This window comes from Ambystoma mexicanum, chromosome 4p (genome assembly GCF_040938575.1).
Source record: "Ambystoma mexicanum isolate Mex_15411 chromosome 4p, UKY_AmexF1_1, whole genome shotgun sequence".
Taxonomy (NCBI): domain Eukaryota; kingdom Metazoa; phylum Chordata; class Amphibia; order Caudata; family Ambystomatidae; genus Ambystoma; species Ambystoma mexicanum.
The window spans coordinates 605,053,378-605,080,402 of NC_090927.1; the positions used below are offsets into that span (position 1 = coordinate 605,053,378).

General features: G+C 46.6%; 1 protein-coding gene across 17 annotated transcripts in view; it reads right to left on the bottom strand.

The window, feature by feature from the left end:
- DST (dystonin) overlaps nt 1-27,025 on the bottom strand; it is a 2,190,048-nt gene that overhangs the window by 1,133,547 nt on the left and 1,029,476 nt on the right. For all 17 annotated transcript variants that reach the window (XM_069606170.1, XM_069606155.1, XM_069606164.1 and 14 more), the window contains one exon: nt 24,087-24,253. In XM_069606170.1, the coding sequence (XP_069462271.1) occupies nt 24,087-24,253 (167 nt within the window). The remainder of the gene's footprint in view (nt 1-24,086; nt 24,254-27,025) is intronic.

The following is a 27,025-nucleotide window of genomic DNA, read 5'->3' on the forward strand; positions in this document are numbered from 1 at the left end:
GAGAGAATTAAGCTAGAATCATTCCCATTTTGCGTGACGCCCTTCTTAAATTTTTTGGTTTTAAAAATGATCAGGTATTGGATGTGATTTGTGTACTTTGCAAGTCAGTTTTATAAAATTAGATTGTTTTACTACATGGTAAGAGCTGGAAAAGAAAGTGTTCAAATACAAAAATGTAATAGTTGGCACAAATCCCAGCTTCACCCTTTGAGCAATGTGTTATCCTGGGCATATCATTTAATCTTTTATTGCCTAACCTCTCAGAATTGCCAGTCCCTAAAACTTTCAAAATTGTCAGCCTTTCAGAGTGATTTCCTTCTCAGGGTATGATCTTCATAAAAGCCTCACTTGTGTTTTCACTTGCTATAGGGTTGCTTCCACTATAATAGTGAGCATTTATATACTGCACACCACAGGCACGTGTTCCCTTGATCTATAATGGCAATACAATTTGAAAACCATGTCCCACTTCTAATCTCAGTCTGTCTGGCTAGAGACACCTTCCTGGTAACTTCTAATCTGCATACGCTATCCATGCTATGCTATGTGTAGCGTTCTCCTTCCTTACAATTAATTGGTCTACTCTATCCATGCTTGAGCACTTTTGCATTCTCTGACGCAGCTAATGTGAGTTCTCTGCCTATTCTAGGTTACATGTACCTTTTACATACAGTCCTGCATTAATACTACAGGCTGCATACCTTCCCCGATGCTATTGATAAAAAGTATCCTGTTTCTATACTACAAGAGAAGTAACCTCTTCGTAGTTGCTAATGTTGGCCTTCAAATGCTACTTGTTTATCATTCTGATTAGAGCAAGAATGAAGAGGGTAAAGGGACTTAAAGGGAGTAAAAATGCTGTTATGATCATGGGGGGGGGGGGGCTGCCACCAGATATCCCGATCACTTAATTCATTTGGTTTGGTGGAGGGGGGCCCCAGCGATGTCCATGCCCAGGGCCCCAAAAATGCTCAAGATGGCCCTGGGCTCACTGCCTGCATCTTGTTCTATTCATTAGAAAAAACGCTAAGCAGGCCCCCCCCCCCCGCCCGCGAGAATTCCCTTTCCGCCTCCCGGAAGCGCTATGCGATCAGTCCAGCACAGCACAGGCGGTAGACAGATCCTCGGATATTTGTGTTTCTCAAGTGCCTCACCGAGTCTCTAAGTGCGCGCAGAGGTCCTCGGGCGCTGCAGGCACGGGCAGCGCTCGCAGCACACGCTGTACACGTGGCTGTTTATCTCACGCAGCACTACAATGGGCGATTCTTAATAAGGGGAGCATTTCCAAACAATGCAAGTCTCGCCACGACAAGGATCCAGGTGGAACTGGCACCCACGCTGCGCGAGAATAGAACGCGGGCTGCAGGAAAGAGCCTTTTGAGTTGATTAGATAAAGTAAATTATGAGTTGGCAAGCAGGGCAGGCGGCGCTGGGGCTATCAATCATCCGAGGCTCGCATGCCCCCCAGCGCCGTGGTCTTGACACTTTACGCTCCAGCTATGCATATCTTCAGGTGTTCGCATACTACCACTCGTTTTGGCATCACTATGTCTAGCCTGGGGGAATCACTCGTGCCCCTGCATGATGAGCCCCAGCAGGCCTTAACACACGGGAGACTCACGGCCTTAAGGAGAGGCCTTTCCTAGAGTATATATAGACATAAATGTGCGCTCCTTTAAAATCAGCATTTTACCAGTACATTTACTCCGACTACAGAATAGAGCATAACTGGAGCGCTTCAAGTCTTTAAAATAGAGACCTGTCCGAGTGCAATCCCGCAATCGGATCAAAAGGCACCATTTCATCCAAGTGCCATTAATTGCATGGATGGCCCTGCAGATGTGTGGCACTGCTGCCGACCTCAGGTCTGCCAGCGCACCGTGCGAGATGTTGCTGTGCACCCCGCCCTCACCAACATTCTGCCAGCATTATAGCCACCCCTCTGCAAATGCAGAACAGCAGGGGGCTCAGTTCTGTTGTTCGGCTGACACTTTATCTTGATGTCAAGAACACGCATCAGCCGAACTGAAAGGGGCCCCCTGCTGTTCTTGTAAGTGTGTTTAAGGACCAACTCAATGTCATGGTAACTTAAATTTCGGGCTGGCCCCGCGCCTATTAAAGAATCACGTTGATGCAGTGATTCTTCAATAGGCGCTGGGCCAGACAGATATTTAAGTTTACACGACACTGAGCTGAAGGCAAGGCGTGCTTTATTTGTTGCGCCCAGGTGGCAGAGCGCCCTTGTGCTGTCGCATCCCTTGAGCGCACCTTTAGCCGGTGCTGTGTGGCAGTACCACAGTACACTCTAATCACTTAAAACTGAACTCATTACACTATATATTGGTAAAATCCACTACTAGGATGTCAGGCCAGAGAAAGAGCATTTCATAGTAACAAGATGGAATTGAGCCAAAATGAGATTCGTGTCCCACCAATATTCAAGTTCTAATTGTCAGACTCTTGGTAGGCTTAAAGCGGGATGAAAAGTACTCATGGAACTGTGACTATGTGACTAGTACTCTGCAGTAATACAGGAATTAGTACGGTTTTATTAACTCTTATTCAGCTGACACTACCGTGGCTATCACTCCCGTGTTGGGGATCGTACAGGCTGGTAACTGCCCGACTTCCTGAGCCTAAGCAGGCCCCAGTGACACAACCAGTCGGAATGGGCTCTGATTGTATTGCACATGCCCAATCTCCCATGAAAACAAATAAAATGGACCCCACCATAGTACACAGAAAGGAGACCAAGCACAAAGCTTCAGTCCAGCAGGTTAAGTTGGGATGGAGGAGAGCGGGGATGTCACAAAGGCAAGGGTGGGGGTGTGAGAAGGCAACATGGAGAGGCTCCCCACTTTGAGTGCTTCCACTGCAACTTCAGAATTGAAATTATAACACAATGAAAATACTTGAGCACTCTGTTTTTCTTATTATCTGGGCTATACCTAACAATGTTACCTACAATGTTCAAAAATGGCCGCCCTGAACAAAGCAACTGAGCCCCAGCCTGATGCTGCTGTGATTGGCTGGTGTCATTCTTAATTCAGCCAATCAGGGTTGCTGGCATGCGAACCACAGCCCCACTCCTAAGACCCCGTCTATGCCTGACCGGGCTCAGAGGGCCCCCACTTTTTTTCCCCTCATCAAAGTATGGAGCAGCCTCTTGTTGTACAGCCTGATACCCCATGATCTTGGGCTCCTGCACTTCCACGCACTCTGCTGATTTACCAGTGAGTTATGGCTGAACAATGTCACTGCCTCCTCCACTGACAACTGTTGAACCAAGCTGTGCCTGTATCACTATGATATATGATATGATAGGATATGATAGGATATGGCATTTATAACGCGCCTATACACAAGTGTTTCAAGGCGCGACAAGGCAAGGGAGGGGGAACAGGGGAAGAAAGATAACGATCCTACTAGGCCAGGTGTCATTCAGATCGCGCAAGTGCATGGGAAGGGGGAAAGGGAAAAGTGCGAGGGTGCAGGGAGAGGGGAAAGTGCAATACATGGGATAGAAAGATAAGAATAAAAAGGCCAGCTAGTGGCAAGTGCAAGGTAAGTGCAGGCATAAGTGCAGGTAGGGGGACTGTACGGATACAGAAACAGTCTCCAAGTGCAGGGTTGCCAGGGAGGCAGTGCAGGTGAGCAACTGGCAGGGCCGGGCCTGTGAGCAGAGAGGGAGGCCATGTAACTAGTGCAGTTTCAGCCAGGAATCAGCAGGGGAGATGAAGAGAGAAAGCAGAAGCAAAGAGGAAGGTTTTGAGGTGCTTCCGGAACCGGAGATGGTTCTCCTCAAGTTTCAGGGAGGTAGGAAGGCTGTCCCAGAGGGAGGCCCCTGCCGAAGAGAGAGATCTACCACCAACTCGTTGCTTGGAGAAGTGACTGACCCTGAGGGAGTTGGAGGCGGATGAGCGAAGAGCTCGGGAAGGAAGATATTTAGGAAGAGATAGTTGAAGGTATTTCGGCCCCATGCCTTCCTTGCCTTACATAATCTACTTTCATTGCATTTTGTGTCCTTTTTTTGAATTTGGAAACCTGGTGTGCATTTTTTAACACCTTTGCACCCCATTCTGCATTGCATTTTGTGTCCTTTTGCAACGACTAGGCTGCCCTATCACCTATCTTCCGCCTCTCAAGAAGTCTGGAAGAAAACAAAGTGTAGAGCTGCGCAATGGAAATGACGGTCTGTGCCAGTCCATGGCCGGACGGGTCGGTGGTTCGCTCCAAACTCTGATTTAGATGGGCCTGAGGGAGGTTTTAGATGCGATCAATGCAGCTAGAAATATTTTTACCAGACCACCTCAAGACGCTGTTACGTCATTAAGTGTAAGTTCTCCCTTGACTGTTACCCGTGATCCTATTGCTATATTATCTGTGCAGGATACTTGCAGCAACCTAATAGACACCTCCATTTCCCAAGAGGAACTAACTGAGCACACTGTTGTAGATCACGTAGCTTCCCATATGATCACCAATCTGCCTGTGATACCTGTTGAAACACCAAAATTCAAGCATCCCCCACTTTTATCTGTAGACACCCTACGCTGTATGCTACTCAACACAAGATCTCTAGTCAAACATGCGCATGAGGTGGCAGATTATATAGAACACCACCATTTTGACATATGTGCCCTAACAGAAACATGAGGTTCAAGCTCCGCCGGCCCGTCCTTGCATCTATCCATTCCAGCAGCTTATAATATGCTTAGACAGGATAGAATTGCAGGTAGAGGAGGAGTTGTCACGTTAATTCTAAAAAACACACTCTCTGCATGGGAAATTAAAGGCCATCTCACGGATGGGGTGGAATTCATGCATGTTTAAAATTGGCATGAATGCAGTAGCCACGATAAACATTATGACAATGCATTACTTACCGTAAAAGCATTTCTGATGTTTGTTAATCTGCTTAGATTCACATGCTGTGCATAGGTCCGACATCCAGTGGTCACTGCGGAGTATTGCATTTTGTTTTTCGTAGTCGAAAAAGGGGACGTCGACAAGGCGTGTCTGTAACACTATCCCTAATCTACCGTCCTCCTTCCCTTACAGAAAATTTCACCTTAACTCTAGCTATTTGCTCCCTCTCCTAAAGCCTAATTCACGCATTATAGTTTTGGGGGATTTTAATTATTGGCTAGGACATGCTGATGACCCCATAGTCTCAGAGCTCGCACAATCACTCACAGACCTTGGTTTGATTCAAGTTACTCAGGGTCCTACTCACACAATGGGTCATACCCTTGATTGGATATCAGTTGCCAATATTCTTTGTCACGATATGTTGGTATCCCCCTGTCCCCGGTCAGATCATGCCTTTGTGCATTTCTCTTTCACACTACCATTCATTCCCCACCAAAATTAAGCCAAAATATGTGCACTCCGGATTAGTACACAATGTTAAGCACTTGACCTATAAAAGAATTGAACCAGTCCTGCGGCACTTACCAGTTGTCTCAGATGCAGCGGCAACAGATATTATGGCCCTGAAACTCAAAACTACCTTGGAACTTGTTGCGAAAACCCTGGCCCCTCCCAAACTTAAAAAAAATCCGTTGAGATTAAAATAAGTAAACCATGGTTCCCCCCTGAACTACAAACCTTAAAAGCTTCCTCTCTCAAGCTATTTTATATCTGGAAGGCCAATCAAACATAGTCAGCACTAATGGAATTTAAAAGCGCTTCTAAGAACTATAAGGCGGCTATAGTGACAGCTAAGAAGATGTACCATAATTTAAGAATCTCTCAGTCAACCTCTGATTTGAGGGAAGTATTTAAGACTCTTAAAGACCAGGCGATCATCCCCCAACCAAAGGCATCCATAATTATTAAAGATATGTGGTGTCTCGAAATTCAGAATGCAGTGTCCCTGAAACTGGAGTGGATTTGAGAAGGCATTTCTATTAAAAAAGCTCTGACTGCTGGTAATGAGGACATTAGGGAGTGTAAAGCCTTTGTTGGAGACGAGGATATCCCTATATTTAACTTTAGTCCAATCTCTACAGAGGATTTAGCGCTGGTAATTGCCAAGCTAAAGGCTACTAAATGTACAGGCGATCCCTGCTCCTCCATCATTAAGACCTGCCCACCTACGCTAGTCCAGTCGATTTTCAAATTCATTAATTCATCCCTTACAGGCATGGTCCCTGACGATCTGAAACAGGCTTGGGTTACACCTTTGTTAAAAAAACCTGGCCTGGATCAAGATATTCCCGCTAATTATAGGCCTATAACCAACACCCCTTCCTTCTCAAAATCTTGGATCAGGTGGCCTACTCACAGATTGCTCAACACCTTAATCTCTTTCCTATCTTAAACCCTCTGCAATCAGGTTTTAGACAGGGTTTCAGGACCAAAACCTTTCTTTTAGACCTAAAATCGAAGCTACTGAACAGAATGGATAAGGGTCTCGCCTTCCGGCTTATTTCTTTAGATCAATCTGCGGCATTCGACCTTGTTGACCGTACCATCCTTGCCGAGCGGCTGAAGGCAGTGGCACATTTTTCATCGGAAGCAGTTCAATGGATGTTATCCTTCCTCTCCGATAGAGTCAGTAGGGTCAGTGCAGATAAAGCGATGGCGCTGCCAATCTTTGTGCTTTTTGGAGTACCGCAAGGTGCCTGCACGTCGCCGTGCATTTATAACATCTTCATGGCCCCGTTCTTTGCACATTTTGAACGTGAAGGGGTCCTATTCTCTAATTATGCGGATGATACACAATGTGTCATTCCGCTCACAGGGTGTCACTGTCATGATGAAATTGAACTGAATAGAATTTTTGCTATTCAACTCTGGATGATGCAGAACTATCTGGTGCTCAATCGTGGAAAAGCTGAACGTAGTGGGGTCAGTAGGATCACTTGCCAAGCTGGACTCGGTTTACAAGCACTTTCAGTTGGTGGATGCAGACATCTCCACGCTCCTTAAGGTTAAAATCCTAGGAGCCGTTCTTGACCAGGTACTGAATATGAAACCTTATGTAGGATGCACAGTCTCTTCAGCAACATAATACATTAAATTGTTAGCTCATCTTAGACCATACATCTCCCAAGACAATGCAGAAGCTATTGCCCGGGCAATAATAGGTGCCAAAATTGATTATTGTTGCAGTCTCCTGGTAGGAGCTAGTAAAGCAACTATCAATAGACTCCAAGTGGTCCAAAATGGCGCTGTTAAGAGTCTGCACAGGTCTAAGATTAGAGTCCCATGTAACGGAGTCTCGCTGCGTGCTACACTGGCTCCCTGTGAAAGCATGAATGACTTTCAGACTACTGGTTATCACATTCAAGTGTCGAATGGGTACCATGCCGACCTATCTGCAAGATCACATTAGGGAAAAACCCAGCACAGGAGTCTGAGATCAAGTAACAAAACTTCCTATTCTAACCAAAATCCGAAACTAAAAAGGTTCAGAAAGGATTATTTTTTTGCATAGCTCCCATTTTATGGCATTCCTTTCCAGCATCGTTGAGAGGGTCGTCGTCGCTGAGCCTGTTTAAAAAAGAGCTCAAGACCTGGTTGTTCCGATAAGTAGCCTATCTTTCTTCGTCTTCTCTAGGCGGTATGAATATACCCTCACATCCTGGACTCTACCGGTTGCTTGTTTGTGTGTCATTGTCTGTGCCCTCACACCCACGGATTTATGGATGCGTGTTATAACTAAACTAAACAAACCTCAGGCTCACCATCTGACAAACTGGCCTTTCGACTTCTCAGAAGGCAATACAGACTCTCTATCCGCACCAAGAAAAGGGCCCACATCCAGACATGCATCTCTGGTGCATCCAACAACATGGTGGAACTCTTTAAAATCTGTATGGAACTAGCCAACCTTTCCGCAGTCTACTCCTCACCTCTTCCGTCTGAGGCACGCTGCAACGCATTGGCCACACATATCACTATAAAAACAGGGCATCATGAGCACCCTTGCGTCCCGCTACCCCCCTCCACCAACCGCTGCCTCCTATGGCCTCCCACCCTCCCTCTGCTCCTCCTCCCCTATCACTCCTGATGAGGTCACCAGAGTTGTCTGCTCCATTAAGGCATCCTCCAAACAGGTTTCCCCCTGCTCCTCCAGAACCATTAAGGACAATATTGGCTCTCTTGCCACTGCACTTGCTGATTTCTGCAATCACTCTTTTGCTACTGGATATTTCCCCTCCCCCTCCAGCACTCCCTTGTGTGCCCCCTCCTGAAAAAACCTTCTGCAAACCCCAATTGTCCAGCCTACTACCGACCCATATCTATCACCCCTTCCTTGGGGAAACTCCTGGAGAAGCTGACCTTCATCTGAAGCCAGAAACCTTGCAGTCATCTTCGACTCCTCTCTTTCCTCCCTCATTTTCAGGACCTTGCCAAGAAGGCCAACTTTCAACTTTACCTCCTCAAGGGAATACTCCCTTTCCTAATTTTCCCCCAGAAGGTCAATGTCTCTAGAGCTCTGGTTCTCTGTAGGCTACACTACTGCAATAGCCTTTTCCTTAATCTACCCTCTTCTTCTCTACAACCCCTCCAGCTAATCCAGAACAGGGCAGCGAGACTTCTCCTTGGCCACAAGCCCAAGGACTGCATCTCTCCAGCCTAAAAAACACTCCACTGGCTCCCGGTTGCTACAAGCATCAAATGCAAATCCCTCTGCATCATCCATAAGTTTGTCGGGGGCCAGGGACCACACAATCTACAACTTGCCCTCACTAAATACTCTTCCTCCAGATCTTTACGTTCCTTTGGCACCAACTGTCTGTGTGTCGAGCACTTCGCTAAACAGAAAGCTGGTGGCTGATCTCTTTCCTCAGCAGGCTGCCTCCTATGGAACACCCTCTCCCTTCCTTTTCGTCTTGAGCCGGATCTTCTCAAATTCCAGACGCTCCTCAAGACTTTCCTTTTCACCTCCTTCCCTTCCTCCCTCCTCTGCTAATTCCACAGTTGCTGAGATTGGTGACCAGGGCCCTTGTGTCCTCCTGGGCCCTGCCCCTCACCCAATCGCCTTCAGACCCCACCTGCTCACAGCACTTGCCTTAGCACCATTGGCCTTGGTACCCATTGGCCTATCCCACCGCAGGCCTGCACTTATTTATTGGCTGCTGACCACTCCCGAACTCTTCCCCCCAGGCAAATTTAGCACTCATCCCCCACTCCTTCTTCCCTTCTCTTCTCTCTGCACTTGCACGTTCTGAATGCTCACGAGGCCTAGTATGTCTGCCTCTATTTTTCCTTGTTTTAATGGATTTTCATTCCCATGTTCCCCCTCCTTGTTGCCCGGTGAGCGCTTTGAAACACAATTTACTGTATAAGCGCCTTACAAATGCACAATAAATAAATAAAAAATAAAAGAAATATCCAATCAATGTTACATACAAGATACAAGACTTTACTCGAACAATAAAGGGACAGAAAAACACAAAGAGTGCTGGAAATGGAAAAACAATTCTGTGGGCCTCCCCCTCCCCACACACTGTGCTTGTGTTTGTGGTTGGGATGGCTGGAGTGATGTGGGTGCTGATGATGGGCAGAGCCAGTTCAAGCAGCGTCCGATCTCGTGGCACTCCCTAGCAATTTGAATTAAAGCAAAGAGAATTTTGGGAACATAAGAATAACCACAGAAATGTGAACTAGGCAATCTGCTCTTTTCATTTGTCGCAATGCTCCAACAGAAACATTTCTGTAAATCATAAGTAGTATATACTCATTTGGAATTATTGTCAATGGATGTGAGGATTGGGCTGTTTCCGCACTGAGCTCAAAATTAATCACCTTATCTCCTTATGCTTAGACCGGGGGTGACAGATAGAGCCTGCAAGAGAACAGATCTGAAAAGACTGCGGGGCTGGCTGGCTAGCCCAGTGGGGTTGACCCTTTAATCTCCATGGAATGGCGCTCCAGAGAGGGGAAAGCTTTGCAGAGCAGAGCTCACTCTTGTTCCAGCCCATTTCCTCCCCTTAACACCAACATACCAATCCTGTAATGGAATACACAAAACCTTTGGTTGAAAGAAGCACTCTTTTAAAAAGGTAAGGGGTGGTGGTGTCTTAATTGTCAGTAAAACCTATGGAATAAGCCAGAGGGACAGAACCAATATAAATACCTTAATATCTCCTTTCTTGGGCTCAACACCATCGTGCTGGGTTTCTGTGTTGTTTTCCAGTGCGTCAAATCTGGTTTGAGCGGGTCAATCTGGTGCAAGAGGAGTCTGCAACACGCACACAATTTACCAAGCGGCAACAGCACTTGACTCAAAGAAGCTTGAGATGAGCAGGCGATGTGTGGATCGACGTAGTTCGCAAGTGCTCGAAGCAGCTCAAAATTGCAGAGAGGCAAAGGCAGCTCCTTTTGATCATCATGTGCTGTGAGGCCCTGTCCACAGTCTCTGAGGAACAGTGAGTGCTTAATCTGCTCTTCCCAGGCAGGGACACTTGCATCGTTTGCCACCATCCGGCAGAGTCTTGGCTGCCGGTGTCCAAGCAGTAGGAAGGCTTTCCAACAGCAGGTCCTTGGTGTGCTGCAAGGCCCTATCCAGGGTCTCTGAGGAAAGGGGAGCCCTTCTTCTGCCGGAATGTTACCAGGGACACTTGGGATTGCCACTTCAGCAAGCGAGAAGAAGGAGGCAAGCCTTTTCCAACAGCAGGTCCCTTTAAACATTCCCCTGAAGTTATTAGGGGCAGGGCCTTTCTTTATCTTCACCCCAATGGGCGAGACTTTGGGCAGCCTACCCCGTCCCTGACAAAGTTCCAGCAAAATCCTCATCAAGTTGGTTTAAGACGAGCCTTAAAGATAAATGAGCTTTAGTTGAATCATTATAGTAATTTTGCCACAACAGATTCTCTAAGGGGCCAATCTCTGCTGTCGTATGAATTCTTGCCTTCTGATGTCATCTCCCAGAGTGCCTTGACTGCAGGACAAGAGGTGGAGCTACTTTTCTGGACGCAACTCCTCTCCTGAGCAGTCGAGTACTATACTCTCCCCTCCTCTGTCTACAAAAGAGCAAAGAGACTCCAGTTATCCCCCTGGTATTATGCCCCTTTTGTGTGGCCAGCACATAACATAACAGGTGCATTTGAAGAGCCCACATTCAGCCCCAGAAGGGCATCTTGGTGCTATTGACAGATAACAGATGTTTGTTACCCAACTTAATGGTACTTATTTCATCTACCTCAGAAGGATGATGGGCAGAGTGCACCTGCCAGGATTCGAACCTGTGACCATGAGGTCAAACACAGGCCCCTGTATTGGATGCATTAATCCACTGAGCCACAGACCCAGTTTCCTTTGAAGCATGTGCTTCTAGCCCACCCACTGGGGGGTGGGGGGCATGTCATGTTCCTTTGGGGAGCTGTTAAGCCTGCCCAGCAGAGAACAAAGACCATCCTGGGCTGGGCTCACCTTTTGTGAGTTAAGCCCCCATCCACAGCCTCCATGTCTTCAGGAGTAACAGGGTACTAGTTGATAATGCAATGACATCAGATGAATGTTAGTAATTAGAACAATCTCCTCCTAGCCGACTTTATCAAACCAGAAATATAGCTTTACATTTATTTTCAACCAAACTGCCACCAGGGATGGTGATATACGGAAATGTCCAAAAAGTCAGAAAAGAAAACAATGAATGGGAGATTTGGCTGAAAAATTCGACCAAATCTCCCATTCGGTGGCAAGGGCTGTGGGTGCTGCGGGGATGTCCCCCGCACCCTTGTTCATACTTGAGGGTGTCCGACGCAGCTGGCACATAAAAAGTTTTAAAAAAAATAAAATAAAAAGGAAAGGACCTTGCAGCGCTGGTTCCAAATCACGGAAGTGAAAGGGAACCAGGCATCGCTGGGACACAGCAAGTCGGTGACACACAGCGAAGTGTGTCACTGCAAGGTAAGTAGGGGTTTGGGGCAAGGGCAAAGGCTGAAATTTTCAGGGGAGAGAAGACCAAAAGTTATTTTGGGAAAAATAACTTTCGGTCTTTTCTCCCTCGAACATTTCAGCCGCGGGCCTCCAACCCCAATCCATGATATACAGCTAACAATGGAAACCTGCTGCATAACTTCAAAGGGATTTTGGTTTTTATTCCAAAAGTGTCCAGTGCAAAATTTTGAATAACTTAATTCTAGACATGCCAGCAAGAAATCCTTTGGCAGACCACCTTCATGGTAAGTCAACAATGTACCTTCCAATGTAGGCCTGTTGACCTTTTTATTATGTTATGTTGATTTGTACCGCGCACCGCTACCACCCTGGGGCAGTCTCCAGGCACTCGGGTGGCTCTGCAAGAGGGGGGGTAGTGAGGATAGGGGAAGAGGATAGGTTCAGAACAAGGAGGAACTGGCGTCTGTGAGTGTTGTTTTGCATGTGTGGGTTCGTGCTGGAGGCCCTGTGTGTTGTAACCATATGGGTAAGGTTCAGTGCCTCGGGAGTGTTAGTAATTTGTGTTGGTGTTAGTGTGTTGTGTGGGGTTGTGGTGGGTTTGGTTGTGCGCTCTGGTTTGTTATTGTCCATAAGGGGTCCAGTGTCACGGGTGGCCGAAATTGTAGGATTATCAGTGTCTCAGTGTGTAATTGCATTGTTGATTATTTTACAGACTATGTGGGTGGTTCATTCTAGATGTGCTTCAGCATATAGATGCTGGGTGTGAACATGGGATTGATTCTTGGTTGGCTTATTTGTAGTGTGGCTGGCCAAGGTCTGGTGTAGTGGCCTCCGTTATGTTGGAGGAGCAGGAAGGTGAAATGGGTTAGTAAGTTAGTGGGTTTGTTTGAGCCTCTAGCGTGGCTCTTCGGTTGCCGCGTGACAGTATCTAGCCAGGTTCTCGGTTGTGGTTCTTTGGACCATCTTGTCTCCTCTAGTTGTTTGTCTGTGGGGTATTGCTGCCGTTCAAGGTTGTCATTGGCTGTTGCATAGCCAAGTTTTTAGTTGTTTCCTGAAAGTGATGTGATCTTCTGTGGTTCTAATTTCTTTGGGCATGGTGTTCCAGATGTTCGCAAGTAGGCAGGAGAATGCTGTTCTGCCAAATTTCCTTTTTTTGTAATGTTTTGCCTCTATTTTTAGGTCGTTGATGGCTCTTAGGCTCCCTTCCTGGGCGATACCAGCTAATCTTGTCTTGGAGGAATTCAGCTCCTTGTTGGTACAAGGCTTTGTGGGCAATGCAGAATGCTTAGAATTTGATGTGTTTTTTTACTGGTAACCAGTGTAGGCTTTTCAATGCTGGAGTGATGTGGCCTCTTCTGTTTAGTCTTAATCTGATCCTGGCTGCTGTATTTGGCACCCTTTACAGTTTCTTGTTGAGTCTTTCTGGCATTCCTAGGTAAAGGCTGTTTGCGTAGTCAATTCCTGTGAGTATCGGGGATATGATTGTGAGGGTTCATTGAGGAAAGGACAGATAAGGGAGTAATCTCTGAGTAGTTTTAGGAGTAAGAAGCATTTTTTTGGTAATTGCGTTTTCTTGCGGTTCCAGGGATAGTCCGTTATCCATTAGTATTCCTAGATTACTTACTAAATTGGCAGTCTCTGGATGTATTCCCATGCTGGTCGGCCAGTCCATTTGTGGGTTCCCTCTGTAGAATCCTGCAGGTAAGAGCATTATTTCCGTTTTTGCCGGGTTCCGTTGGAGGTTGTTCATTATCATCCAATTGTAGTTGCCTGTGAGGCAGTTGTTCAGGGTGTTATTTTGTTCCTGGGTTCTGTTTGTTTTCACAATCAGTTGTGTGTCGTCTGCGTAGTTGTATGTTGTGTGGCTGACTGTGTCAAATGTTGCTGATATGTCCAGTAGTATGAGGGTCCATTGGGCATCGTTGTGTGCGTTTATTTTCCGGTCGTCCCTTATCAATAGGAGTGCTGATTCTGTTCCTCTATATGGTCTGAAGCCAACTTGTGACCGGTCGAGTATTCCTTTTTATTCAAGGTATTTAAGTAGGATTTTGTACATATGGTTATCCAGGATCATTGCTGGGTAGGGCAGGTTGGATATTGGTCAGTAGTTGCTCAGGTCTTCTGCACTTTCTGATTCCTTTTTTATCAGTGGTATGCTGATTTGAAGGAGGACGGTACTATTCCTCTTTTGAGTGATAGATTCATTAGGTTCTGGAAGTGTGTCACCAGGATTCTGTGGTTGAGGATTCCTTTTGAGATGTCAGGGGGAGTAGGGGCAGGGGGACCTTGGGGATCCTGCCAGGTTGGTGTCCTTGATCTGTGTGGCAAAAGTTTCTTCTATGATTGGTTCTAGGCAGGTGAGAATTGCTGTGGTCTGCCTTTCGCTCAGTGTTTCTGGTCCGGCAGTCATGGTTGTATTTTCCCAGGCTAGGTTGATGCTCTCCTGGATTGAATCTATTTTTGCTCTAAGGTGATTGGTGATGTTGTCACAATGTGCGTGTGTCAGGATGATTGAATTCTTGCAGGAAGAAGAGAATTGTATCTCTTATGATTTTGAAGATTCTGTTCTTGTGTCGTAATAGTATTTATTTGCATTGAGGACTGTTGGTTTGTATGGTTTGAGTTGTCTTTGGTATTTTATTTTGTCTTGTTGGTTGTATTGTTCTCTCAATTCTTTTTCTCCATTTTGCGGTTGGATTTTCTCCAGCATGGGGTCTGGCATGGATTCACATGCTCATGAATATTCCCTGTCGTCAGGCTGGGCATCCTCAATAAAAGAAAAAACAGTTTCACTTTCACTTACAAACTGTATTTCTCCTCTAAACCAATCACTGTCCTCTTGGTTCATACTGCCCCCATCCAATGACAGTTCTCTCCCCAAGCCCCTACTCTGGCAGCTATCTTCAGGTTTTTACCGCATGCTTCAGTGTTGGGAGTCCTCGAGTGTGCTCTTTCTTGAGCTATTTCTAAGTTTTTTCGTGTTTTTGACAGAACAGTTTCAAAAAGGCCTATGTGCTTTTATCTTCAGCTGCTAACAGCGGGGATCCGTTGTCGGTGAAGTTCTGCGCCCCTCAAGGGCGAAGATTGTTGAAGACTCTACAAGGCCTTTGGGTCTACTTCGCGCCCTCCAGCCAGGACGGAGGAGGAGGAGGGAAGGTCCCTCTTCAGGCCCCTCACCAAATGCAGGCTACGGAATGCATTTGTGGCGGACAACCACCTACAATGCCTCTACTGTCTGCACCCGGACCACAAGGAGGTAGAGTGTGAGATTTGCCTCAGATTTTCAAAGAAAACATCGATGGACAGGCACAGTAGGCTGGTGGCATGGCTTAACGCTAAGGCCTCTGACCCGTGCAGGGTCATGCATCACCCAGGACCAGCCCGTACGAGGAGTGGTCTTCTAAGTCCTTTGAGGGCACCTCATCCATGGGGGCCCAAGACAAGGCCAAGTGCCACAAGTCGGAGTCCACTAGGTTTTCTGTGGAAGCGGGTTTTAAAGTGGATAGGGCACGATCAGCATCACATTCCGCCTTCATTACCAGCCTACCATCGAGCTCCTCTTCAAAGAGGAAGTCATCTACCCCGGCTAAACTACGTGAGAAATCCGAGAAGCCGCGGACTGAGGAGAAGAAGGCGGAACAACCCAAGCAGGTGCAACCGGCACAGGGTAAGACCTTGCCGGGGACACCGTTGACGACTGCTATGACAACCACAGCGAAGGGCGCTGATCCTGCGAGGGTAGTGTCCCTACCGCCAAGGCGTGACACTGCAGCAGTAACTTTGGCAAAGTCTGCAGGCATGCCAGAAGGCGTGAAACCGGCTCAGGTCCTGGTTCAAGACCCTCAGGTGAGCGATAGTGGGGTGAGCGAGGAGGCCCCGAAACAGCCCTCCCAGGCTGTCGCACAGGCCATGGAGGTCCCGTCCACGGAAAAGGATGAGGAGTCCTTAAACACGGTCCACAAGGACGATGGTGCAGTTCCTAGTTTTCCTGGTCTGCCTGCTGAGCTGAGGGACATTTCCTTAGATATTCTGTCGACACTACACACCTCAGTGTCACAGATCCAGATGAGGATGCCTCTGGCTACAGTACCTGTGATTCACCCAGGTCCCAAAGAAGAGGAAGCGTCATCCGACACCCCCATTTCAACCTCTGCCACCACCAGGTCAGGTCCCTTCTCCCCCAGCAGGTCCAGATACAGGGACAGATATGGCCACGATGACGGATGAGGATATCGTAATAGCGGATCGTGAATCTGCACATTTGGATGCACCACATAGGATGTCCCCACCGGATGAGGAGGGATAGTTCCACTCCATGTTATCCAGAGCCTCCGAGCCATTCCAGCTGGTGCCCGAGGAAACCAAGAAGGAGGACTTCTTGTACCAGAGGCGCGAGGCCAAGAGGAAGACTATCATGGCAGTGCCCCTTCTGGACGATGCTTGGGAAGAGCGATTGGCTCTCATGAAGAACCCTTTCACAGATCCAGCCAAACAGGTTGGGCTGGCGAAGAAATATAGGGTGCCGGACTCCGCACACATGTGCCTGAGGTCGCAGCCATCGCTGGATTCGGTGGTATGGGCGAATGCGAGGAAGCGGTCGGCCAACCCCTCCTCACCGTTTTCGGTCCCTCTGGACAATGATGAGAAGAAGGACGCCATGGGAAAGAAGGTGATTTACACCGCTGCGTCCACTATCAAGGCGGGCAACGCACTGGTAATCCAGGCCAGGTTCGACAGGGAGTTGTGGTACAAGCTGGGGCCTTTCCTGGAGTTTCTTCCTGCCGATAAGATGGAGGCAATCGCTCTCTTCCAGGAAGGTGATATGATGTCTGATTGCGCCATCCCAATGGCATTGGAGGTCGCAGACATAGTGTTAAGGCAAATGGGGAACAGTGTCTGCCTTTGTCGCCAAGATTGGATCAAAGCCACGAATTTCCACCAGGAATTCCAGGCAAAGGTGCTGGACATGTCCTTCGACAGAGAAAACCTATTTTGGAAGGCCGTCTGCGAATCTCATCAGGCCATCAAAATGGGTACAGAGATGGCCCGTTCCCTGGGCACTCTCCAGCAGCACTGCTCTTTTTGCTCCTCCATGGGAAAGTCGAGCAAGTCTTCAAAAGGCTTTTCCACATCGTACCGTCAACCTTCCAGATCCACAACTCAGGAAGCCTACAGAGGCTGTTCCCAGGCCTACGGTAGTGAAGGACCGCATTGCCATCAACCTCAGGGCAGGACACCGGTGCCGAAGCAAGCCTGAACCGACCGGGACATCGGGCCCCCCCACCCGTACACCCTGGTGGGAGGCCGGCTGACGAAGATCAGCAGCAAGTGGAGAAAGATTACCACCGACAGATGGGTGCTGGATGCTCTCGCCCAAGGACACACCCTGGAGTTTCAACGCAGATGTCTGCGGATCCCACCAGTTGCCCGGCAGGATCAGCACATCCCTCAGCTCGTGTAAGAAGTACGGGCCATGCTGTCAAAAAGGGTGATAGAGCTAGTTCCCTAATGGCTCTGGGGCTCTGGAGTCTATTCCAGATACTTTCTGGTCACAAAGAAGACTGGGGCTGAAGGCCCATCCTAGACCAACAACATCTCAACAAATATCTGAAGTCCCAAAAGTTCTGGATGGTCATATTGCAACACGTGCTCGGCCAACTGGAAAAGGGAAACTTCTTGAAGTTGTTGGAGGAGGCCTATTGCCACATCCCCAGTCACAAGAAACATTGAATGTTTCTACGCTTCGTAGGGCAGGGACAGCTGTACCAGTTCAAGGCTCTACTTTTCGGCTTGAAGTTGGCCCCCAGGGTGTTCACAAAATGCCTAGCACCAGTGGCGGCCCATCTGCATCTACAGGGCATAAACATATACCCGTACCTGGACGACTGGTTGATTCATGCAGCTCGAGGGAACTGGCTGGGCACACGGAGAGCACTTTCCGATTACTGACATATCTGGGATTCTCCCTCAGCTTTCTGAAGTCCTGCTTAACGCCTTCACAGAACACACTGTTCCTAGGCGCCAGACTCAATACAGTGTCTTGCCTGGCGTCACCTTCCGAGGAGAGGATAGCAGCCATTCAAGGGAAGATGCAATGGCTGTCGTCGACGAAGATGGCCATGGTGCAGGACATCAAGTCGTTACTGGGCATGATGTTGTCCTACATATACCTCGCCCGGCTTCGCAGGTAGAAAATGCGACCCCTCCAGGAATTCCTGGACGCTCCCTGGATACAGGTGTCTGGAAACTTCACGGACAAGATCCCTCTCGACGACGAGTTCCGTCGGGCGATAGTATGGTGGGACATCTGCTCCAACATCGCCCAGGGCACAGGATTTCGAAAACCCCCATACCTGGAGACCGTCACCGCGGACACTTCCTTGGATGGCTGGGGAGCCCACGCCGGACGTCTGCAGGCCTCTGGCTGCCGGAGGAGAAGAATCTCCATATCAACATCCTGGAGCTAAGGGCAGTCTTTTGGGACATCAAGTCGTTCCTTCCGTCTCTGAAGGGCAAGGTGGTGCGGATCTTTACGGACAACACCACCACCATGTTTTACATCAGGAAACTGGGGGCACTCGATCCCCGTGCTCTCCAAGGAAGCGCAGGACTTGTGGAGCTGGGCCGTCTGACAAGGGATGTTCCCCGTCCCTCTTCACCTAGCGGGAGTCAAGAACACCATTGCAAACTCCCTCAGCAGGGAACTGCGCTCCTGCCACGAGTGGGAATTTCAGCAGGATCAGGTGGACCGGACCGCCTCTACATCAAGGGGGCAGGCCCCAGATCCATCTATTTGCGATAGTGGCATACCCCAAATGCGAGAGTTTGCCAGCAGATTCCACCAATCGAGGATCCTGGGTGACACATTTTCCTTCCTGTGGGAAGCGCTCTTTCTGTCGGGGGTTCCTCCCTTCCCTCTCCTGCTACGAGTCATCAATAAACTCAGAAAGTGTCACTGCAGGATGATACTCATCGCCTTGGCGTGGCCGAGGAAGATTTGGTATCCAGACCTTCTCAGCTTGTGAGTGTCGCCATTGGTTCCGGATCTTCTCACCTGCATCACGACCCAGGATCTCTGAACCTGAGGGCTTGGCTCCTGCAGCCCTTGAGTTTGGAGGTTACGAGTTGATAGAGGACTACAGGGAGATCCTCACCAAAGACAGGGCATCATGAACCTTGAAGTGCTACGGTAACAAGTGGAAGTGTTTCGCTATGTGGTGCCAGTCGCAGAAGATTAACCCTTTGAGGGTTATGGCCCCACAGACCCTGCCGTACTTGCTATCCTTGGCCAAGGTTGGACTGGCACACGTCTCCATCAAGGTATATCTGGCGGCTATTTCCCGCTACAGCAGGTCACCACGAAGATCTTCACTTGGGTCCCACCGACTCGTCAAGGAGTTTCTCAAAGGACTTTTCAGATCATTCTCGCTGGTGAAGACTCCAGTCCAGGCGTGGGAACTCAACGTGGTTTTGACTAGGCTCATGAGGGCCTCTTTCGAGTCTCTGCATCAGGCCCCGCTCAAGTTTCTCTCATGGAAAACGGCTTTCCTTGTGGCCATCACCTCTGCCAGAAGGGTAGGTGAGATCAAGGCCCTATCCTGCAAGCAACCATACCTGACTTTCCACAAATCGAGGGTGGTGCTACGTACGCACCCCTCCTTCATGCCTAAGGTTCAGTCGAAATTCCACCTCAATGAGCCTTTGGTGTTACCTGTTTTTTCCCCGAAACCTTTGTCGCCGGTGGAAAGGGCCTTGTACTAGCTGGACTTTGCTTGTGCCCTGAAGTTCTGCATGACACGCCCAAAGAGTTTTCTAAGACTTCACAGCTGTTTGTGAACTTTGGTCCGGTGAACCATGGGAAGGCTCTGTGCAAGGGCTCCCTTTCAAGATGGCTCTCCGGCTGCATCACGTTCCTGTCTGGTGTGCCCCTGCTTGACATCTGCAGGGCTGCTACGTGGAGGTCCACGCACACCTTCACAAAATCCTACTGCATCGACAGGTATTCCAGGGAGGAGTCCAGAGTCGGCAAAACAGTGCTAGGCAACCTGTTTGCTTAACGTGAGTCTGTTCCAGGGTTAAGTGTAATTGCTTCTGTTGAGCCTTGCCACCTCCCATGTTTGTGTAATGTTGGACTGCAGTCTATTCCTTATTCAGGAGCATGTGAATCCATGCCGGACCCCATGCTGGAGAAGGTTTAAGTTACTTACCTGTAACTATTATTCTCCAGGATGGGTGTGGCATGGATTCACATACGAACCCTCCCTCTGACCCCTCTGCGTCTCTTCTTAGTCATACTGCCACTTTATGTGCTTAGCAAATCTGAAGATGGCTGCCAGGGAGAGGACAGCTATTGGGTGGGGGCAGTATGTCCCAGAGGACAGTGATTGGTTTAGCGGAGAAATACAGTTTGTAAGTGAAAGTGAAACTGTTTTTTCTTTACCGAGGATTCCCAGCCTGACGACGGGTAATATTCATGAGCATGTGAATCCATGCCAAACCCATGCTGGAGAATAGTAACGGCTAAGTAACTTAAACCTTCTTTTGTGAACCATTTTGCTGCCAGTTTGTTTGGTGGGGCTTTGAATTTCTTTGCTGGTGTCAGTTGGTCAAGAGGCTTTGTAATTCAGCTGTCGAGTGTGTCTTTTGCTGTGTCTATGGTTGTTTTGGTGGGTTCTGTTTCACTTGGGATGGTTGAGTCTAGGAGGCTTGTTAGGGCCTCTAGATCTATGTTCCAGCAGTTTCTTTTCTTGCTGGCATGGAGTATTTTGCAGCAGATTTGGCAGCCAACAATGGTTTTACCATTTCTAAGTGAATACGTTGGATGGGGCACTTTTGAAAGTGCTGCTCAAGATGAATTTAAAATTCGCACATATACCTCCCCTCACCATATAATAACGGATTAATAAGGTGAGATGTGTCAACAGACATATGTATAATGTGAAGGGGTTCCATTTGAGTCACTTACGCTTTTAAAGGAGAACCTACATGAGAAAATGTTACCCAGTTTCTGCATGTGCAGATTTCCCTCTGTGCATACTTTCACGCTTGGTACTGTGCATCAGCTGCTGGCATGCCAGTTACCAATGCCCAAAAGAAAGTGTACACTGTGCGACTTTCTTATGAACGTTGTTAAGTTTAACTATACAACCAATGACGAGCAGGCCCATCTCGGTACAACCCCACCAACAACAGTTTTTCAACTACAGAGAGAGGAGACTGCTAGGAAGATCTGGCTTTCGTGCTAGAATCCATTTACTAAAACACCTCAAATTTCACAAAAAATGAGAGATTCTCCTTAGCATATAGAAACCCATCACACAACCTTAGGTAATTATTTTTGTTTAAAAAGAGCAAAGACAGTAAGAATCCTTCATGAATCAAATCGGCATCAGAACAATAGTGGCTCCGAAATGTTACTTGAAAATAAATAATAATTTGTTATTTGCATAACGCTTTCACCAAAGCGCTGTACATTGAATTTATTTTTAATTTACAATTATTATCCCACCGAAGTTGCTACTTATTTAGTGACCTCGAGAGATGATGAGTTGGCCGTTGTAGGATTTGCACCTGCAACCTTTAGATAACCCACGGATCTCATCAGCAAGGATTTAACCTACTAAGCGATCTTGCTGGCTATCAATGCACTTGTGTTCTTCTTTAAGAAGTCCTTCAATATGCAGTAAACTTTGTCTGTAAGTATTGTATCTAGAGTGTAGCCATAGCATAACTCTTAAGCCCTAAACTTGCCATTTTCTGTGAGCAGTATTAAACCTCCATCCATTAAAAGTCCTAGTAGGTGAGCCTACATTCACTCTCTAGGGTCGTGTGAATCAACACGATATTTGCCAATTCTGACTTCCACCATATTCTTATACAGGAAAACTGCACCCCCTCTTAATCTTCTAAACAAATCATAACTCAGTATTCTATTATTTAACTTGCTGGCCCAAGTTGAACCATTTCATTAAGCAAAATGCTGATTCCAAGGGCTGTATCAGGTGGCAATGGCCAGGCCCAAGGCCTTTAACTATGTCCCCCAGCCTTTAACACCCAATAATCTCCTTGGAAACAGGTATAATAGCTATTAACACCGTGGGCTAACCCCTGGCATGCCAATAGCTGTTTTTTTTAAATTGTGAAAGAGCCTGGTGGTCTTTCCACAAGTTAATATAAATAACTACAAAAGAAGATGGCCCCAGGGCAAAATGGTGAAGGGACTACCTATAGTCTCTTCTGCAGTTCCCTAGTTACCATGCTCTGAATGATGGAGTATGGGGAGGAGAGCAGAGGTTGGTGGGAAGGCAGGAAAGTGTGGTGGGGGTGGGTGGAGCAGTTGTTGGGAGTCTGATGTGTGGTTGGAGTGACGTGTCAGAAAAGATGGCGGGCGGTGAAAGCAGTACATGGGTTGCTCAGAACGCGGCCTTGGATCAAGAGATACAGCCTGCATTTTGAGCAACCCGATCGACTGTCACATTCACCCATGGTGCTATTATTTGCTAACATATTTTGAAGCATGGTGCCCAAAACTGAACACAGCATTCTAAATCTTGCCTTAGTTGGCCTTTGTGCAGGGTCAAGGTGGCCTATCTGCCACTTTTCAATTCCTGCATTGAGAAAGGCTAATATATGCCTTTTCTGGACGCTGCAGCACCCCTTGTGCTCATATCGTAATGTGCATACGCCCCAGATCATTTGTTTTGTTTTGAAAATAATGTATCCCTTCATTTGCCCTTAGACTGTGTCTTAAAGACAATAAAACTATTTTCCACAATAACCCCACAGTGGCAGAGACCTCCACATTTTCGAAGTATGTCCCGATAGCCATATAATATCACTCTGTACCACAATTCATCTAGATTGAAATATTGCTTCTCACGTCCATCTCGGCGTTTGTAAACTAACATGTTGAACCTAGTACTTAACTCAGAGACCTGGACTGCACACGTCACAGAAATCCAAGGCTGCGAATTCTATGAAGCCACTGTTCAATGCATTTCCAATGCTTTAGCACAGTTCATTCATATCCCATTGCAATTTGATGTAATAAAAAAACAACCTCGATTATCCTTGTGAATTATGTGCTTAGATTTCAATTCAAAGACAACAAAAGCTACTGAACGTTTTCACTTTGGCACATTTAAGGGACCTTTTGGAAAACTATTATACTCAACAAACATGCAGCAACAGAACTTAGAAGGTAGGAAAACCGTTTACAATTAATTCATAGTAGGAGAGCTATATTTTTCTGAAAATGTTTTTCTTTTTGGTCTTATTCATTGTAGTTGTCATCCCTTTTAGATGTTTTATCCAACACTGAACTTTAAGGATGGAAAACTAACGTCTACATTTTCTGTTCATCCTTATTTGCTTACCTTCAGCTTTAAATACAGTCCTTCGCCTTCTCCTCCCTCCTGGGAATGGAATGCATTTCTCTAACCTTCATATCGGGGTATTATTTGCTATTTTTCGTTTGTGCGCTCTATTTTGTAATGTCAGGGTCTGGGGACAGTGCACTACTTACTCCCTTCTTATCTAGCTCATCTGCCCCTTGTTTCAGGGCATATAGGATTTATGTATATGAACAAGTTTTCTCTTAACAGGGCACCGGAATGTAAGTTCCATTATTTCCATGGTAGAAATCCCTGGTGGAAAAGTTCCCAATCATGGAATTTTGTAACCCCGTCTGCAGCGTAGTGTATTGTGGAACTCGTCTTTCCTTAACACGATGTGTTGCATCTTTCAAGCTTTAAACTTCGTTTTCTTTCTCCTTGTTGGCTCATTTTCTTGTGTTCCGTATCCAGAGCTCTTCTATGTATGAATGCCTTGTGTGCTCTTTTAAAAGTCTGACATTTTTCCAAACATGTCCCCTGCCACATTACTACAGATTGCGTCTCCTTGCACTTACAGCTATCCCCCACAATCCCTCTTACTTCACAATGTCTGAAAGAACAAGTGACCCTGTTCGAATCCTATAGCAAAATGAATGGATATGCATTTCTTTTTATCGCATAGAGCTATTAAAATGTGTCAATGGAGGGTAATCTAGTCAAATGCCAAACTTGCATTAGCTCACAGTTTGAAATCCGTATCTACTCAAGCAAGCATTTTTGATGCACATCAAGAAGACTCCACGTGTTATATATATATATAATTCTGCTGACCAGGATTGCCAGTCAGTGTGACATTAAGCATTGCTAAAAAAATTGAAAAACACACTTAATTACCTATATCTATGAATGATAGCATTAAAAAGTCTCCCGTCCCGCCAACATGTAGTGAAGTTTTCACAGCGTATTCCACCATAACCATCGGTCGTGCGCTGTGTCCACAGGAGCAGTTTCTCTTTTGCAGACATATCCTGTGACTCCCCGGTGACATGGATGTCGGAGATCTAGAAAACAACAAAACAAATGGGTAATGAAATATTAATATATGAATTTTGGAAATCTAGCAAACACTACCACAAATGGCAATAGCATTATTAACATACATTGAGGTGCACTCTGTAGAGTGATGGCTTGCACTGCTAAAACTACACCCATCAACCTGATCCAATGCAGCTGTTTAATTTAATTAATTCAGCATTTAATTAATTTAGCATTTATATAGCGCTACAAACACTTGGGCATCTAAGCACTGCTTATTATTACCAACCGTGTGTGGTGCTCATTTATCGACCTCGGAAGGATGAAAGGCTGAATTTGACCGTGCCGGGATTCGAACCTGCGTCAGAAGGATCTGCGCAGATGTCAAAGCGAGCGCTCTACTCACTGTGCTATCGGACCGGCTAATTTCCCCCCTTATACTCTTATGTACTTTGATGAACTTATTGTGGATATAAAAAGCGCTTGATACTCAAATTAAAATCTAAACCAGACAAAATAACCAAAAAAATATTAGACAATGTGGCAAAAATGCACTTAGCCTGCATTATCATGATTCGAAGACTGTTCTACGGTGATCTGATTAACGTTTGGATTACATTTCTTGGTTCATCAGTGGCTACGAGGAATGAGAGTTCTTTGTGTGGATGACCTTGAGGATGAAAGACGATCACATTTCAGGGCTTGTAGTAAGGGGGATGGGACAGTTGCGATGCCAACAGGAGAATGGAGAGTGAGGAGAATACATCTGCATGGATATCCATACATTGATGTACACATAGGACCATGATAGGCTAATAGCTTTTAAGATTGCAGAGGTCCTCTAAGTTACTTTCATATCATTATTGTAATGGGGCAGATTAACATGCAGGTCTCTGCCCCTGCTATGCAAGTACCAATTCCTGCCCCTACTCCTTACCACTACTGTAGAGGTGAGAAGCAATACCAGCTGCATCAGCCTTGCCGCCCCATGAATTTAGGGGTGAGAGATGAGACAAGCTAAAGCAGGTTCTAAGACGCAATACTTGAAATAGTCAATATACACGTTTCTGCCATAAAGAATTAGGTTCTGCGACACTAGTAGGGATTACAGTTGGATAGTAGAAAGCACAAGTAGTGTGCTGTATGCAGTATAGATGGGAGGAGGTTTCCAGATATCAAGAGAGGGACTCACTACACTGATAGGGCAGATTGAACTACAGGCAGAATAGATGCAGAATACACAGGCAGGGAAATCAATGTATGGCAGATGCACAAGGTGAATGTAACGTGAACTGACTAATAGAGGTCTCTAATATGGAGACGAGAAGCGCAGAAGTACAGCAATTCTCTTAGCACAGAGGCCGCAGCAGTCATAAGAGTAGCAAGGCCTCAGATAAAGATGCTGCATTCACAGAAAAACAAATTTATTTTAGAAGCTTGAAGCCACCCAGACAGTAGTTTGTACAAGTGCTAAGATCTGATGCACAGAAGGGAGTAATGGACAGAATAAGAGGCAGTAGACTCCCAAGCTAATTAAAACATAAGAGCACAAACTACCATTGATGGCCAGGTGCATGAGATCAGTATGCCAAAGGACTTAATTACTGATAAATTTAAGTTTGTCTCCAGTGCCAAAAAGTACATGTGCCAACCAATACAAATCCTGCTTGCCATAATGCCTGTGATGAATAATACCAGCCAATGAGTGACTTATATAATGATGTAGTGAAAATATTATTTGTGAGGGGCTGAGCTCAGGAGGAGCCATCAGTTATAGCCCAATGACGAAAGCAGCACTTATGTAGTCTATATGTATCTTAAGGAATTAACCAATCGTAACCCCTTATAAGTTTTGTAAATGAAATCATAGTATGGCATAATTGTTGACATATCTGTAGTACAAAATCCATGTGCACTCATTATATTTGGTGAGACCTGTTTGTATGCTGTACCTGGCCGAGATTTTATGCTTTGAATAAAGCTGGGGTTAAAAGTGCACTTTAAGTACTCCATTGTTGAGTATTGTTTTATAGCTCTTGAGAATGTGGGCCCGTCTGTACACTATACATGTCACTGGCTTCCTGGGTGCAAATATATTCTTACCTTTACTTTCACATATGCAACAGTGTCCTCAGTAGCTGCAATAAAGATTAGTAAGGCAAAAAATAACTGAATAGCTAAAGCCTTCATTTTTATATTCACTCATAGACCAGGGAATGCCTGGGCCACCACAGACTGATTGAAGCTAGAGGAGCAGTAACAAGGGTGGAGGGTGGGGCACTGGCATGTGCCACCACATAGTAAGGGTTTGTGGGGCAGGAATGGCGAAAGATAGGGTGAAATTGGCCACTCCACTTCCCTTGGGTAGTTCCAGTGATCATTTGTAGGTTAGGTAGCGGTCAGGAGGGGCAGGCAAGCAGCCTTTATGTCTCTGGTCTTCTCTTGTGCCTCCTGGCTCAATTGTGAACAACCACCAGTTGTCCCTCACTGGCGGTGCTATGATTGGCTAGTCAACTAAGGAGTGTACATGGTCAGAGAGATCTATTAGCCTAAAAGGTGCAACACTGGCTATTCTCCATCACAGTCTCACCTGATGCTTCTGTCTTCTACAGAAGCTACTATTTGGTACACGTTTCACGAAATACTAGATATCACGAACATAACCTCATAGAATCAGTTGTGGCTGAGCAGGTGTTAAATTCACCAGAGTCCAAGCAGAGGTAAGTTCACATTTCTTTTAGGGAGTATGTGAAGCACGTTCTTAAATCCTCTTCACGCTGTGTTATTAGGATAGGGCT